General features: G+C 37.9%; 1 protein-coding gene across 7 annotated transcripts in view; it reads left to right on the forward strand.

Annotated features, from left to right (window-relative positions):
- fgfr2 (fibroblast growth factor receptor 2) overlaps positions 1–10,427 on the forward strand; it is a 48,815-nt gene extending 38,388 nt beyond the window's left edge. For 4 of the 7 annotated variants that reach the window (XM_034031128.3, XM_034031125.3, XM_034031126.3 and 1 more), the window contains exons 12-18: positions 209–352; positions 878–1,068; positions 1,634–1,756; positions 1,979–2,049; positions 4,208–4,345; positions 4,973–5,078; positions 8,072–10,427. In XM_034031128.3, coding sequence (XP_033887019.1) covers positions 209–352; positions 878–1,068; positions 1,634–1,756; positions 1,979–2,049; positions 4,208–4,345; positions 4,973–5,078; positions 8,072–8,236 — 938 coding nt within the window. In that variant the 3' untranslated portion in view covers positions 8,237–10,427. The remainder of the gene's footprint in view (positions 1–208; positions 353–877; positions 1,069–1,633; positions 1,757–1,978; positions 2,050–4,207; positions 4,346–4,972; positions 5,079–8,071) is intronic. The other 3 variants (XM_034031131.3, XM_034031129.3, XM_034031130.3) reach the window with 1 other exon arrangement.
- Positions 10,428–15,453: the final 5,026 nt, after the last annotated feature.

Raw genomic sequence — 15,453 nt, forward strand, 5'->3', positions numbered from 1 at the left:
TTCAGTTGTGTAAAAGATGGTTAACGGACAGCTTACATATTCTAATTCAATGAGAGTATTTGTATTCTGGGGCTTTTAAATAAGTCTCCTGAAATGCTACATCGTTCTTGTGTTTGTTCCCTTTAGACTCTCTTACAGCAATGTCTGTAAGTGTTGGCTTGAAACTTGCATTTCTTTAAAAGAGTTTGACCCCATTCTACAAACAAAGCTAAGAGCTTTGTTTTTGTTCCTTTCGATTCAGATGACGCTACAGAGAAAGACCTGTCTGACCTGGTGTCCGAGATGGAGATGATGAAAATGATCGGAAAGCACAAAAACATCATCAATCTTTTAGGAGCCTGCACCCAGGATGGTAAGGATCTTCTAGAAACCTGTTGAAATCCTGAAGAGCAAGAGTGCTTAAAAAAAACTTCTACATTTCTTACACCTGTCATTTAATATATACCTAAATGAGAGACGTTTTGAAACCCTGGACTGGGTACTGGAATAGTCTTGCCTCATAAGTGTCCTATAGTAAAAGCATAGCAAAGTGTAAAAGCACAATGAAAGAATGATAAAGCATTAATAAGAATAGCAGATGTGGGAAATCAGTTCTATTTTGTACAGCTTTGGGAAACAAGGTTTGAAGATACAGTGCTCTCTCGATAGTTCACATATTTGGCTAATTCACTGTCAGTTGTAAAAGTCCTATATTTTCCTGTTTAAGAGCCCTTCACTAATTCACTGTTTTCAATATTTTATGCTCTTTGGATGTGCAGGTCAGATAGCATAATCGAGGGAGCATTGTCCTGTTAAAATGCTCCACTCCCTGTATTCTTTGTAGCTGTGAAACGCATCTCTTTCAACACGCTTCCTCTGGTTCTCTTTCCAACTCCAGGCCCCCTGTTTGTAATAGTTGAGTACGCGTCAAAGGGGAACCTCCGTGAGTACCTGCGTGCCCGCCGCCCCCCTGGGATGGAGTACTCCTATGATATCACCCGTGCGTCAGACGAGCAGCTCTCATTCAAGGACCTGGTGTCCTGCACTTACCAGGTAGCACGAGGCATGGAGTACCTGGCGTCTCAAAAGGTAAGGCTGTAGTCTGGGAACTGGACCATTTAAAGACACTCGCATGCAGTATTGGGGCACTTGAATTAAAAGTGAAGCATTTACAAGAACCAGATTTCCATACATAACTTATTTTGAAAGACTAGTACAATCCATACACACAATGGCCCTTATTTTAAAGCCAGTGCAAAGCTGAGGAGAGGAATACAATGATTGAAGATTATAATAAAATGCTTTGAAAAGAAACGTAACCCTTCTTTCCTACAAGTACGTTTGTTTCTGGCTAGTTTTATTCCATAAAATGTTTTTCATGGAAGAAATCTGTTTTTCATTTGCCTACCTTCAAATGTAGAGCCTTAATCATAAGTTCGAAAGAGTTTGACAAATTAGTTTAGCAATGTTTGTTTGTTTTAGTGCTAGATCATTCTTTAAATAAGTCAATGATCTGTTAAGCCTGTATTTGTTGATACACCTCTTTACCTCAATTTCCTTTTAATAATAGTGTTTCAAATTTGTCAAATAGTAAACATCTGTGTTATTTATTTATTTTTAATTTAATTTTTTTCTTCTCTCTCTCCTTTATTAGTGTATTCATCGTGATCTTGCTGCCAGGAATGTATTAGTCACAGAAAACAATGTGATGAAAATAGCAGACTTTGGCTTGGCTAGAGATGTCCACAATATTGATTATTATAAAAAGACAACAAATGTAAGTGTTTCAGTGTTTTTCTATACATTTTCCCTCCCTTAGGATTCAGTAGCAAAGCTTGGACTGGTAGGTTGCAAAAGTGATTATGGTGCTGGTTTAGTATTGTGGACACTGGTTTTGCTTGGTTAGAATTAAAATATTATAAATCTATGTATGCTATTAATGTGGACACTTAATATAAGGCAAGTATATTTACGATGGGGCCTGTTTCGTACCTTGCAGGGGCGGCTTCCAGTGAAATGGATGGCTCCAGAAGCACTCTTCGACAGAGTTTACACCCACCAAAGCGATGTGTAAGTACTGTGGCAAGTTTGGCTAAACATGCTCTCCCTTTTCTCCTGGTTAATTTGAATGTGTAACGTGTGATTTTTTTATAATTGCCCTGTGTGCCTGCGAGGGTCAAGGGGGTTGACAGTGAGAGTCTTTGCTGGCAGCGAGGGGGGATTTCATGGTAGACTGGTAACCAGCACTCTGTTACTAATCTGCCCAGCTTCAAAGCAGGAGGGAGGGGGCGAGCGCTAACCCCCTTCTGTCCCTGCGGAAGCGATTCTCCCCTGCAACTTCACAGATGTCCTGACTACAAAGCAAACATTTTGCCCATTACTTCATTACTGCCTTCATTTTTTAAAAATAATCCTCCTTGTTTTCGTTCAGTGCAACGTGAATGACAGGTGTGGTTTCTTTTTTTTTCTTTCATGTCGGTCTCGGTACATAAAGAGCAGTGGCACAGTTTACGTACACACCTTGGCACAAATATTGTGATAAAGTATGTCATGTACTAAGGACTCAAAATCACTATTGATTTATTTGAAAGCAGGTTTAGAATGATTAATAAGGATTGGTATTTCTGACAACCTTTGTTTTTAAAGAATGTTTGGAGTTCAGTCTCATGTTTCAAATCCCTCCTTTTAAATAAAGGATTCGTTTTTAGGTTTGTGCACAGGGTACATTATTGAACAGCCAACAGCAGCGCTCTGCTAGTTTTGATGTTTTCAAAATCAGGCTACGAACATAACTTTGGTTTATGAAAGATATCGATATTCATTACTTTGGGGGATTTAATGAGAGAGTTAATTCACTCTCCAGTGAAATACACAAACCTAATGAAAAAACCTTATTCCAAAAGGTTCAGCATTGCCTTTTCAATTAAATTCCCATAATCCTCCAATACAGCATTTGTACATCACAAATCACATATCTCCCTGGATAATATAACAATACAATATATACCTTCCTAAACCAATAGCTTAACGTTGTTTACTTGTTTGGATATACAGGGGAGTTTTATTTGGTGTCTCTTTCATGGGTCTCTCCATAGTTGTATCTGTCAGACAGTGTTTGTTTGTTTTGTTTTTCTACGAGTCGATCTTGTGCAGGTTCACTTGTTCCTCTGGGGATGATGCACTCCATAATTGTTGCTGCCAGCCCCAAAGCATCTTGAGATTGTTGCTCTTCATTGTGTGTCAGCTAGAGATCAGAAATGAGATAAAACAAGGGTGCTTATCTCCTGAAACTGTAGCAAAGATTTGAAATATAAACAGAGTTGCATTTAAAAAAAAAAAAAAAAACTCAGGATGCCAGAGAGAAAGCCTGCTGATGCTGTTCATCAAACGTTGATACCGAAATGTGATTGATCCCTTCAGCTAGAATCGGGATGGATTGAAAAAAACAGAGCAACTCAATAAATTAAGCATTCCCTCAACAAATCTTCAATCAATGAATAAGTAATTGCCCCCTCTTCAAATACATGCAAAATACTTTTTAATGAGCAAATCTATCCCAAGTGATGTCTGTTGACTACCAGTTCAGAGGAACTGAGTGAAGTTTTTTTATAGTAGTGCCTATTAATGCTGCTAGTAAGAGATGCACATATCCAGTCCTTGCGCTCTGGAGTCCACCATGTTTTATAGGAGGTTGAATTCAGTAATTTAGGGTAGATGGTGAACAAAAGACCTGGAGGTCTCTGGCCCCTGCGGATCAGAATTGTGCATTGCTGTTTGAAAAACACCATTTGTTTCTATTTAGTTTATTGCAGCAAAAGAAGGAAATGTACTCCTAATCAAAAACAAAAGTGTTAACCACAAAGAATGGAAAGTGAGACATGCTTGCAAATTCATTGTTCTGTTTGTCTAAACAATGAACTGACTGTGGCAAGCCCTGGGCACTGTTTGCACAAACAAAGCGACCTTTGAGAATGAATAATTAATGCATACAGCTGTTGCTGCACGTGAGTTTGTGATAACACCCGCCTTAAACTAAACATTCACCCCGGCTCATTAAGTTTGGTGTCTGATTATTTATTTATTTTTTGCCCACGTTTCTGATGCAGTCGCTCAAGTGTGTGTGTGGCTTTTTTCTAAATGGCTTGGTTTGTGTGTGATGGTTTGGGATGCTTACCTGAATCAATACTCTCAAATTGATTTTCTGATGGTCTTGGCTTTGTTTCCACAGGTGGTCCTTTGGTGTATTGATGTGGGAGATCTTCACGTTGGGAGGCTCCCCATACCCTGGCATTCCTGTAGAAGAGCTTTTCAAGCTTCTTAAAGAGGGACACAGAATGGACAAGCCTGGCAACTGCACCAATGAACTGTGAGAAATACCCCATTGATCCAAATGAAAGACAGGATAGCTGTCTCATTAACAAACCTGCACACACGCCTCTCCTCTGCATCTCATAAAATCAATGAGATCCATCTCAAGTGCAGTTTTCAAGTAGTTACAGGAGGTACAAGCTATGCAGCCAGCCTGATTGGGCCTCCTGTTTACTAGTAAGACCTGATGGCTTGTCCTTCTAATTGACAAGCAGACAGAAACCTGAAAGCTAGATCTGCTGTCTGTGATAGGAAAGGAGGCAGAGCTGCTGTCATTTTCTGAAGCTGTGAAAAAACTAAGATGTGTTGCTTCATTTTTAATTTTGCTTCAGATAATTGTCGCGTGAACCGTCAGGAAACAACACTGACTCGAAATGTGTAAAGTGGTGCGATGTTATTAACTGTTTCAGTGTATGCCTTTAAAAGTCATTGGCCAAAAACAAAGGGATCATGACCCTTGTAGAAATGGTAACATATTTGGTATTACTGATTTTTATAGCAGCTGTAATAGTGTTTTGGTATTATTAGCTTTACTAAGCCAAAAGCCATTTATACACTGCTTTTAAGCCAATGAAATGTCAACCAATTGCGGGTTAGAAACTAAAGCAATGTTTGCTTATTCCAGGTACATGATGATGAGAGACTGTTGGCATGCCATTTCTTCACATAGACCAACATTTAAACAACTGGTTGAAGACCTGGACCGAATTCTGTCCTTAACTACAAATGAAGTGAGTGTCTAAATGACATTGCATTGACGCTGTTGTGTGTTATTAAGGTAGAGCTAAGGAAAGGCTTTAAAAATAATTAACAGATGGATTTTTTTCCAGTTTCTCACCAAATGTTATTTCAAATGTCAAATTAGCAACAATTCATTAAGATTGGGTCATTTTAGATGCATTCTGGAACCAAAAAAAGGTCAGAATTCAGGGCAATGTATTTTAAGAAGCCTAATACATATTACAATACATTTTCTTAACCAGTATTTGTGGTCTGAAAAATATGACTGTACATTGAATTTTGTTTTGTGGACTTTTGGGAAGACGCGTCTCAATTTCTTTTTGCATACACATCCAAGAAAAACACAAATAATTGTCAAAAAATAAGATGCAGCTTTTCTTTTTGTCTTGTATTCCATGGTCTAGCTTTAAAACTTTTCTATACATCTGTTCTTTGTAACGAGACAAAACCATGCATGTTTTCTGGAAAAATATGAAGATATAACAAATTATATGCAGTAAAAAAAAACACTTGTTTTAGTAAGTTACTCTGTTTTTAGAAGCAGTGGTAGCCCAAACAGTCCATTTTTGACCACTTTTTACACTTGCATGCAGCACTTTTCGTGTTGACGTTGTAGCAGGATTTCAGAGAACTGCCTGCTGTAGCGTGCTGTGGTTTTTTTTTTTTGCATATACGGTATATGATCACTTATTGTGATCACTTTATCTTCCTCTGCTGGCACATGTGTGATCTGGGAAGTTTTTCTAAATGGAATGAGGTTTAAAAAACATTTGGAAGCAAACTTTCAATCTGGGCACTGATATCTTTACGCGCGCTGTCAGAAGTGCTGTAGATGATGCAAAATGTATTCAAATTAGCAAAACTGTAATGATTTCTTTAGTCCAGTCATTTAATTTAATCTGCCCTCTTCATATCACCCATATCTCTTTAATACCCCACTGAAATTGGACACGCTTTCCTTTCTCAAATCCAGCTCCCTCTTGACGTTTTGCTACTCATTTTCAGAACTATACAGGTAGAACCTGGCGCTGAACACCTGGGGTTTAACTATTTGGAAGTGGAGGGGAAACGTGGGCGTCAGCAGAATCTAACAGGGTACTTCTAGCATTACTGCGGGCAAAAAGAAAGATACACATCAAGCTGTATAGCATTATCATTTTGCAGTTCAAAAGCTTATATGGTGACCTGATGTAAGGGAGACACCCTGCATGCATTACTTTACCTTTCAATGTGTTGTCTGTATCACAGCAATTTTCAACAGTCCCAATTTTTTTTATTATTATTTAATAAATAAAATAAACATATTTCTCAAGTTTTATTCAGGAGTGTCTGCCAGAGGAAATTCACTTTTCTCTTATGGACACCGTAGTGTATGATCATGTTCCCTCCTGCAAAGCTGCTGCTTGTTGTTTTCTGTTCCCTCCAATAGCATCTCATTTCAACCAGAGCAACACTATTGCAGGAGGGAGCACTGTATACATATATCGTCTAGAATTTCAGGGTTGAGACTTTTTTAATTAATTCATTAATTCTGTTTATATATATATATGTTAAAGTAACATTAATCGGCAGCTTTCATTTAATTTTGTGAAGCATATTTTAATGCTATAGGGTGATGCAAAACTTTTGGCCATAGCTGTAGACAACACAGGGATACAGCAAAGGCTTCTTGAAGCACTGTAGCCAGATTGGGGTGCTTTTGCTCTTGTTCCAGTAGGTGTTCTCACTCTGTTCAGTTTTTTGATGGGGTTGTAAGACTAGAAGCAAAAATATATTCAAGGCGTGTCTTTGCACAATCTCAAAATTCCTTGTCGCATTTTCTTTTCCACTCTTGTTACTTTTAATAACCCTAAACAATGTGAAACAAACCTCCGATGCCAGTGAAACTTAAGAGACGGCTTAGATTTAAATGGGCTTTTTATCTACCAGAGCATAACTTTCATTTTTTTGCAGATGTAATTAACTTTTCTAAAGTGCTTGCAGATGTTCCGCTCCAAGACATATGATATATGTTACATTTCAAGCACTTTTTTTTTTCATAACCACCAGTCAAGTGTGTGTGTTGAAAATAAATTCAAAAATGCACAATGGAAAGCAGATAGTCAAAACATAAGAAAATTGCTAATCAAAGCTGGTGCCATGAAAGAGTGGTTTATATTAACAATTAATTGGGCTTAAATTTTATGTAAGCATGAAAAGGTGACTTTTATTGTGGTACGTTCTTTTATTTATTTCCAGCTGTGTCGTTATGCTGATGCAGAAAGTCGGTCTGTTTTATTTTTTCCAGACTCTAAAATTTGTTTTCATAGGACCCAACATACATGCTTCTTGCCTGTTTTGTTTGATAACATCCAACTGTTCTCAAACTTAATATTGTTTTCTACAGAGCTTGAAACGTATCGATGAGCCGTAAATTATCAAAAACATTAACATTCATAAATTTAACACGCATTTTCCAGAAGTACTGTACTATACTGTTCTGCACTGCATAGTGAGACCTGCAGCTTGTATTGACTTTAACCGCAGGACTGGAATACACAAGGAATGTTTAGGAACATGGAGATGATCCTTTCAGGTCATATGAAGTATTTACTTAGATAAGTACCAGAGCCAAAGAGAAACCTAGCTGGCTTTGTCTGAGCCAATCCATGCTGTATGGAGGGCAATATTCATTACTACATATGTTGCGTCTAATGCACCGAATATCATCTCTAATTGATTGATTGATTGATTGATTACAGTCCTAGGTTTCTAAACCGGGAACAACTTGACCAGTCACATTATTTAGCTACAACTCATTCAAAACAACCCATTCCCCCCCCCCCTTAAGTTATTGTGTTTGTAATTGACCAGCTTTAGAGTTTGAAACCATGCAGTTGTTTATTATTAAACTTGTGATCTTGTAGAGTTGACTAGATTGTCTCCTGGACAATTTCAGGAGGAGGTCTTGAAGCTTGTAACAGCTTTTTCCTTTGTTCCTCAGGAGTATTTGGATCTGTGCGCCCAGGCAGAGCAGTATTCCCCCAGCTTCCCTGACACACGAAGCTCCTGCTCCTCCGGCGATGACTCTGTGTTCTCCCATGAGCTCCTGCCGGACGAGCCCTGTCTTCCCAGGTACCAGCACACCAACGGCAGTGTTAAAACATGAAGCAGCTGAGCCGCCACCTCACGGGAGAGGCTTCCAGCAGAGACTGCATCTCCAGGGACCAAGGCTTCCGTCTGGCTAGCGGACAGACTTTTATATGCACAAGAATAACAGATTTTTCAAAAGCTCTTAAACTTTTGTATTAAGGAGGACTACTGCCAGGATTTATGGACACAGAATTGTTAACGAGTCTTGCAGCAAGCAATAACCTCTTCATTCCACATTCAAATGGACCACAATGGACTTGAGGCAAAGGAGAAAAGCCTTCCTTGTTTATTTTGTAATATTGGTAATAATATAAGCCCACACATAACTATGGAGCAACGAAATGCAGTATATAAAGTGTTGGGTATATTTGTAAATATATTCAAATATGTATAAATCTATATTATATATTTACATTGAATTATTTTTTGTATGGATTTAAGAAAGAGCCCCCCCCCCCCCAAATGCACCTAGAATGAATTACTCTGTTGGCAAATTGCCATTACTTGTGTGGCTAATGTAATATCATGTGTTTCACCTGTGAGAGAGGGTGGGATACTTGCTTTCAGGGAACATGGTAGCATGTTAATTTATTGACCTGTGTAGAAAAAAGAAAAGAAAAAAAAACTAAAACAAAAAAATAACCCGTTCTGTATATTGTAATTTAAAATGCTGTTTCAATGCAGGTAACAGAATTAAATGTATAGTGGGTATTTTGAAAGATTGTGGGTTCATATGTATTTTAAACAAATGTGAATATTAAGTTAAAATTGAAATACTGTATATTTTATATATAGTCTGCTAATTATTTGCATAGAAAATACAGTACTTTGTCAGCTCCTACCCCAAACCTGTTGTATTTTGGCTTCAAGTGAAGATTGGTTTTTAATATATAACAAAACCATTATTCAAATCTTTATAAATACCCACTACTACCACTTGACATTGTTACTTCCTCTAGTCTAAGAGTAGGATTACTCAAGTTGTCTTAAGAAGAAAAGAAAACAAAGTATTAAAATCAGTTCATGTTTTCTACTGGACCAATTAAGGAAATGTTTCTGCAAGTGTTTCCAACACTTCGGCAAATTAAAGACAAATAAGCTGATTCACTGGTTTCTTTTTCAGTGTCATTTTTTTATGTATAAAAGTTATTGCTCAAAAGAGCCAAATTTTTCAACATTTCGGTATGTTTATACCTTTCTCAAGGGAAAGTGTGTGTGAAAACAAACACTGCAGGTATTTATAGGCTTTTGATACCATGGTAACTGAACTCGTTTATTTATGTTTAAATGTATTAATGTGCTTGGGATATAATTTTCTACATAGTTAATGATGTAACAATTTACTATTCCTTTATATTTAAAACTTCAGGCATCGTGGTATTGAGTTTATATCAATTTATGTCCCTTTATTCTTCTATTGTACAGTTATCTAATTTTATTTCTTCTAAAACTACACATTTTCAGTTCTTAATGCTATGTTTATTTTCTGTGTGTGTAATTTTATATATATATATATATATATATATATATATATATATATAAATTACACACACACTGCTTTGTGTTGTGTATGATTATCTATTGCTGTTTCTGCTTTAGATAATAATTTCTGGTGCTTGTACTTTTTCTAACAACAATGACTTTGGTAAAGACTCCTCAAAGCTGATTGTGAGAAAGCATATCTGTTTTTTACAGAGCGCAGGGCTTCATTATGGATTTCAGTACATAGCACAATGGTAATATGCTTCCCCCGTCGCATCCAAAAAACAGGAGGGATTTAGGAGGAAACAACATTAAACAATCGTGCAGCACACTTTTGGATTTGAAATAGGTAATAAATAAAATTATAAGGAGCGTTTTAATGATCCCTTTAAGTCCCCATCAGTGTAATGAGGAGGCAGCGTGGTCCAGTGGTTAAAGTCCAGGGCTTGTAACCAGAAGATCACTGGTTCAAATCCCACCCTGCCACTGGTGGTCACCGGTTCAAATCCCACCTTTGCCACTGACTGACTTGCTGTGTGACCCTGAGCAAGTCACTTAACCTCCTTGTGCTCCATCCTGCAGATGAGATGTTAAATCAATGTCCTATTGTAAGTGACTCTGCATATAATGCACAGTTCACAGCCTACCTCTGTAAAGCGCTTTGTGATGGTGGTCCACTATGAAAGGCGCTATATAAAAATAAAGATATTATTATATTATCAGAATTATGTCTCAAGTGTGCAGTTTTTTTAAAAACATTGTAATAGTAAACGTGTTTTTATTTAAAACCTATCTGGACGAAATCTTTGTTTGCGACCCATGCTCTTAGATAGAGTTGCACTTCCTTGGTCAGCTGGAGGATGAAATTGTCCCCACCTATTTAAAGGTTTCTTTTCTATCATTACCCAACCAGCTGCTTCCCCTATTGACTGACATGCTTTCAGACAGCAACATACTTTGACCCAGAAGACACTGCTGATTTGAAATGTGTAGGTGTAACAGATTTACTGAAAGTTTTAACAGAATACCAGATATCCTGTTTTTAAAATGCCACTACATGTTTGCTGTAATGTGTTTTTATTTCAAAACTACACATGTGAGACCTATGTAGCTAAGTGCAAAGCAGGTAAGATTTCTGGAATGACTGTTAGTTACAATCACTTCGAAGGGGAGTGAAACAAGCTGTTAATTGTTTTGTGAGTGTTATACTTTAAAATGAATAAGGATTATATCGAGCTCATCCCAGGTCCTGTCTTCAAGTGCTGTACAGTTCATTGTGTCTTAACAGCAGTTTCATTTGCATAATGCCACTACAGAACTGTTACACACAAAAAAAAAGAATGCTGAAAGGCAGCTTTGAGTCTGCCTGCAAACTGGAATGCAGGCAGTGTAAGAGCACTGTAAAGAACAGGCTGACTCCAACAGCATGACTTCAGAGCCACCCTGTGAACTGTGCTGTGAGTAAACTGGAAGTTTTCCAATGAGCAACATTTCCATTACCCCCTCTCGCCTCTCTAATGCTTTTGTAATCCATTTGGTTCCTGTGGTTTTGCCAGGTTGTATGATGTCATCATGTCACCGTTGCCCAAGCACTAGACTTATAAATTTTATTATTTGTATTTATTTATTTATTTTACATATTTACGATCCACGTAGCAGTACAAAAACCCTCAACTGTTGTGCTTCCTCAGCTATAGCAGATTTTGAAGTCATTTTTAACCGCCAATACTAACTGCTCCAAGAAGTTGCAAGGCTACGCCTTTTTGGCTCTGTGAAGCAGTTGCAAGCAGGTTTCAAGGAAGGCAGGCAACATCTGAAATGTTGGAGATATGAGAGGCTGTACAGCCTAGCAAGGCTTGCATCTTGCTAGCACATCTTTTTAATGTTCCTCATGCAGGAGTTCCCAAACTGGGGGCTGGGGGCCACAAGATCTTTATAAGGAGGCTGCAGAGCAGAGTTGACAAAGTTAACCTGAGGCAATCATTTAAGCGCAGCACAGAAACCAGACCCAGAGGACACCGTTGGATATTACGTGGAGATGGACTTAGGACAGAGGATAGGAGACACTTCTTTACACAGCTGTGTTGTTGATGCTGAATCACTGGGATCCTTTAAGACCCAACTTGTTTTTAGATCAAGCAGCTAAAAGGAAACGACTTTTGATCAATTTATTTACATATTTACATAAAAGGCGGAGATAAAAAGAAGACGTCACCTTCTATGGTTTCAGTCAAAATGTTTAATGTTATAGAGGGGGCATGAGCTAAGAAAGTTTGGGAACTGCTATCTTAGTGTATCAGATATTCCTGCCTCACCCTGGAAGCTATTCCATGCAGTTACAACTCTGTTCAAAACTTACTTTCCTTTGTGCCATTCTGTCCCACTTTAGGGTAGTGACCTGGGTTTATCTATAAGATTTAGGCTTAAGTTGAATCTCCTCTTACTTGTCTTTTGTTTAAGGCTGCAGAGATTGAGTTAGTTTAGTTGAGGTCATTGAGTCTTAGAATTCCCTTCTTTGTACATTCTCAAGTTCATAAGGGTTTTGTTGTAAGGTGAGCAGAACTGGACACAGTATTCTATAAGGGGTCTAGTGCATTTTATAATCTTAGCATAGACTGATCAATTGTGAAAATTGGGTTATGCTTTCTGAAAAGAAAGAAGACTCAATAATATTCAAATCAGAACCACAGCGAACCTCAAAACAGAAATGAGACTGAAGAAAACTGTTTACTTAACAGTTCACAATATTTACAGCAGCTTTCGGCCCATGGCCTTATACTTTGGGGTTCCTATCACAATACAGTCTCTTCTCTTAAGCTGATAGACAGTATTTGCAAGCAAGTCTGAGGTGGTAGGAAGGGGCAGGTTTGGTGGAGGAGTCCCTCCTGAAAAAAACTCATGGTAAGAACAGTGTCTATAAGATGGGAATGTTGGGTACAAGCAACCAAAAATGTACTATTTACTTAAGGAAGTTGTTTCACCAGCAATGGAAATTAACTTGTCTATTGCCACCTTCTTATTTTTTCCATGGGTGTTGAATTCTACACAGGCCCACTTTACTCACAAGGTCATTTTTTCCTGCATTGCATGCTTTTTTGTAATGTGCGTACCATCTTTAAACAGTATCATCTTTTTAAAATATTGATCAAATCTCATAAGGCTAAACAACATAGACTGAAATTGTTAAATGAAGCCGCTTACACTAACAAATGACACCAAGGTAGCACCTAATGGACCAGACTGCCTGCAGTACTAATACAATGAAGTCCCTTACAGCAGAAATAACAAAGACTAAAGATGGCATTCATCTTCACAAAGTCTATCCCTCATCGTTGTCAGATGTACTGCTGTTGATAAGGCGGCTGGATCCTGCATTTGTCACTTCATTCAGGGATAGATAATTTTGTACAATGGCTGGGATGCTTCCCAGTTAACATAAGGCATGCAGGTATACCTTGAACCTCATATTCATCGTCAAGTTGTTGATATTATCTTCTATTTGACTGGAATAAACTGTATTAAACCCAGAGTATTTGCACGTCAGACACCAACTTCTGCTTCCATGGCCTGTCCTGCATGGCACCTGCTATTCTGAACATGTGCGCTATGAGAACAGGACTGAGATAATCATCCTGGCTGATCATACAGCTTGATAACCACTGCTATAAACATTAACTACTGAGAGCTTTACTGCACAGCGAAGTTCCACCTTTCAAATCCAACAAAATCTCGACGCTATATGAATTTCTTAACTTGGTGATATTCATTACAAATCAGAATAAAGATTCAGGTACGGAGTCAGCCTATGGAAACAGATTACTTTTTACTGCATAGACAATATGTGTAATGGTACCTTTATACTAAATTGAAATACTGAACATACATTACCTACAGTATATGGGTATTCTGGAATCCTCTGTTTCACAGTGCATGTCTCCCGTCTCCTGCACTGCTTACGTTAGCCTTTGAACCCATTCCAGGGCTCTCCACAGTATTGAGACTGTAACGGAGGGACATTCAGAGATCTCTAATAATCCTCATCATTTCAGCTCGCTTTTGTAACAAATAACTATTAACTTCACTTAACGTAAAATAAACAGTAACTCAACAGACCTTTATTTTGGTTTTAACACCCAGATTTGTTATTTGTAGGGACAGCACAAAATAAAGGCTTTCTGAAATACACCTCCAAAGAAACAGGAAAGCCTCATTGTGGAAAGGTAGCGTTGCAGCCAAGGCTGGCTAATGACAGGAACAGAACAGGCAGGAGTCAGGTGAGAAGTTAAGCATCTCAAAATAATTTACAAAAATACTAAATAATGCGTTACCCAAACTGAGCCGTCACACTGAATTAGCACCAAGAGCCCAACCTGTCTCACAGAAATGAGCTGAGAGGATGTCTCCTAGATTCTCCTTTATATGTGGTCAAGCCAAATTGGCCTGACCACATTCTCACATGTTTTTCAATTGTCATTCAGGGGCTTTCAGCCAGTAACAAGCTTCCACACAGAAGACACTGCTCAGGTGAAATGACCCAGGGCGTGCAAGTGGAACAGATTACTGAGCTTTCTTTACCCTAATGCAGTACAGTACCTTTCTTTAACCTGGTAGCACCAGATACCATGTCCTAAAATAAAAATTTTAGGAAAAATTTCTTTCAAAACTGTGTAGCTAATGGAAGTTTGCTACAATTCCTTTAAGCACAAACCAATACTGTATGTCAAGAGTGGTTGATTGTACCAGTTAATTGTTTAAACAACCCCAGCACGTCTTAATGTAAATGATGACCTCATCAATTTAAAAATAGGGAACAAAATAACACCTCGTCAGCCAATGGGGCACAGGTAGCTATCTCAATCACGATCGCAGCCAGCAACAATGAGTGCTTGTGAGAAGCAAAGCGACTGTCAGTTCAGGCAGTCATTTAACCTTGACTGAAGGCATCATTCCATGCCCATAACATGGCGAGGCATGTCAAATCCTGCTTCTTAATCTGGGTATCTTAAAAGATAAACGGCTGTCTTTAAAACCCAGACAACAGTGCCTTACAGAAAAAGTGCATTAAAACACAATTTGACACGTTTAGATAAAGAGGTAAATAGAAGCAGATACTTGTTATTGATAATGTATCTATGGCAGCTGTTTTCTGCATGCCAGTGCCTTAGGGTAGCGCTGAACACTTGAATTCAGAATAAATGCCTCTTTAAACACATCGTTGAGATGGGGCAAACTTAGTCTTTCTAAGTTGTTTTTTAGGCTGTTCCTTTTTTACCTAGGTAACTGTTTTTATATGTTTTCATGCATGGATGTCTGCTTGATTCTATGAATGGATAAAAAAACCCAAAATAAAACGTTTTGGTCAATGCCTTCATCAGTAAACTAATTAAGAACTATGTACTAATTAAGGTGCATGGGGCCATATTTTCAAAGCGTCTACTCCAGTCTTTAATTAACAACCAAGTTATATATTTAAAGTCCTCTAAGTGCTTTGAATGTCTTTTGTTTCTCATTTTGTAAGATTAACATGATTATTTTTTTCTTTTAAAAATTAATTGATAATATGGTCCATGCTGTCTAAATCAGTGATCATGACCTTATTTCTTACAGTTTTTACCTTAGGATTAAGCCTTTTGAAGTTTTGGATAAACTTGTGATTTATATCTTGTGAATGACTTACTGGATTGATTTGTAAATGTCTGCACACCGTTGTAATGGTAGGGGGATGAAACAGCCACGATTACACATTGTTCT

Source organism: Acipenser ruthenus, chromosome 13, assembly GCF_902713425.1.
Source record: "Acipenser ruthenus chromosome 13, fAciRut3.2 maternal haplotype, whole genome shotgun sequence".
NCBI classification, from domain to species: Eukaryota; Metazoa; Chordata; class Actinopteri; order Acipenseriformes; family Acipenseridae; genus Acipenser; species Acipenser ruthenus.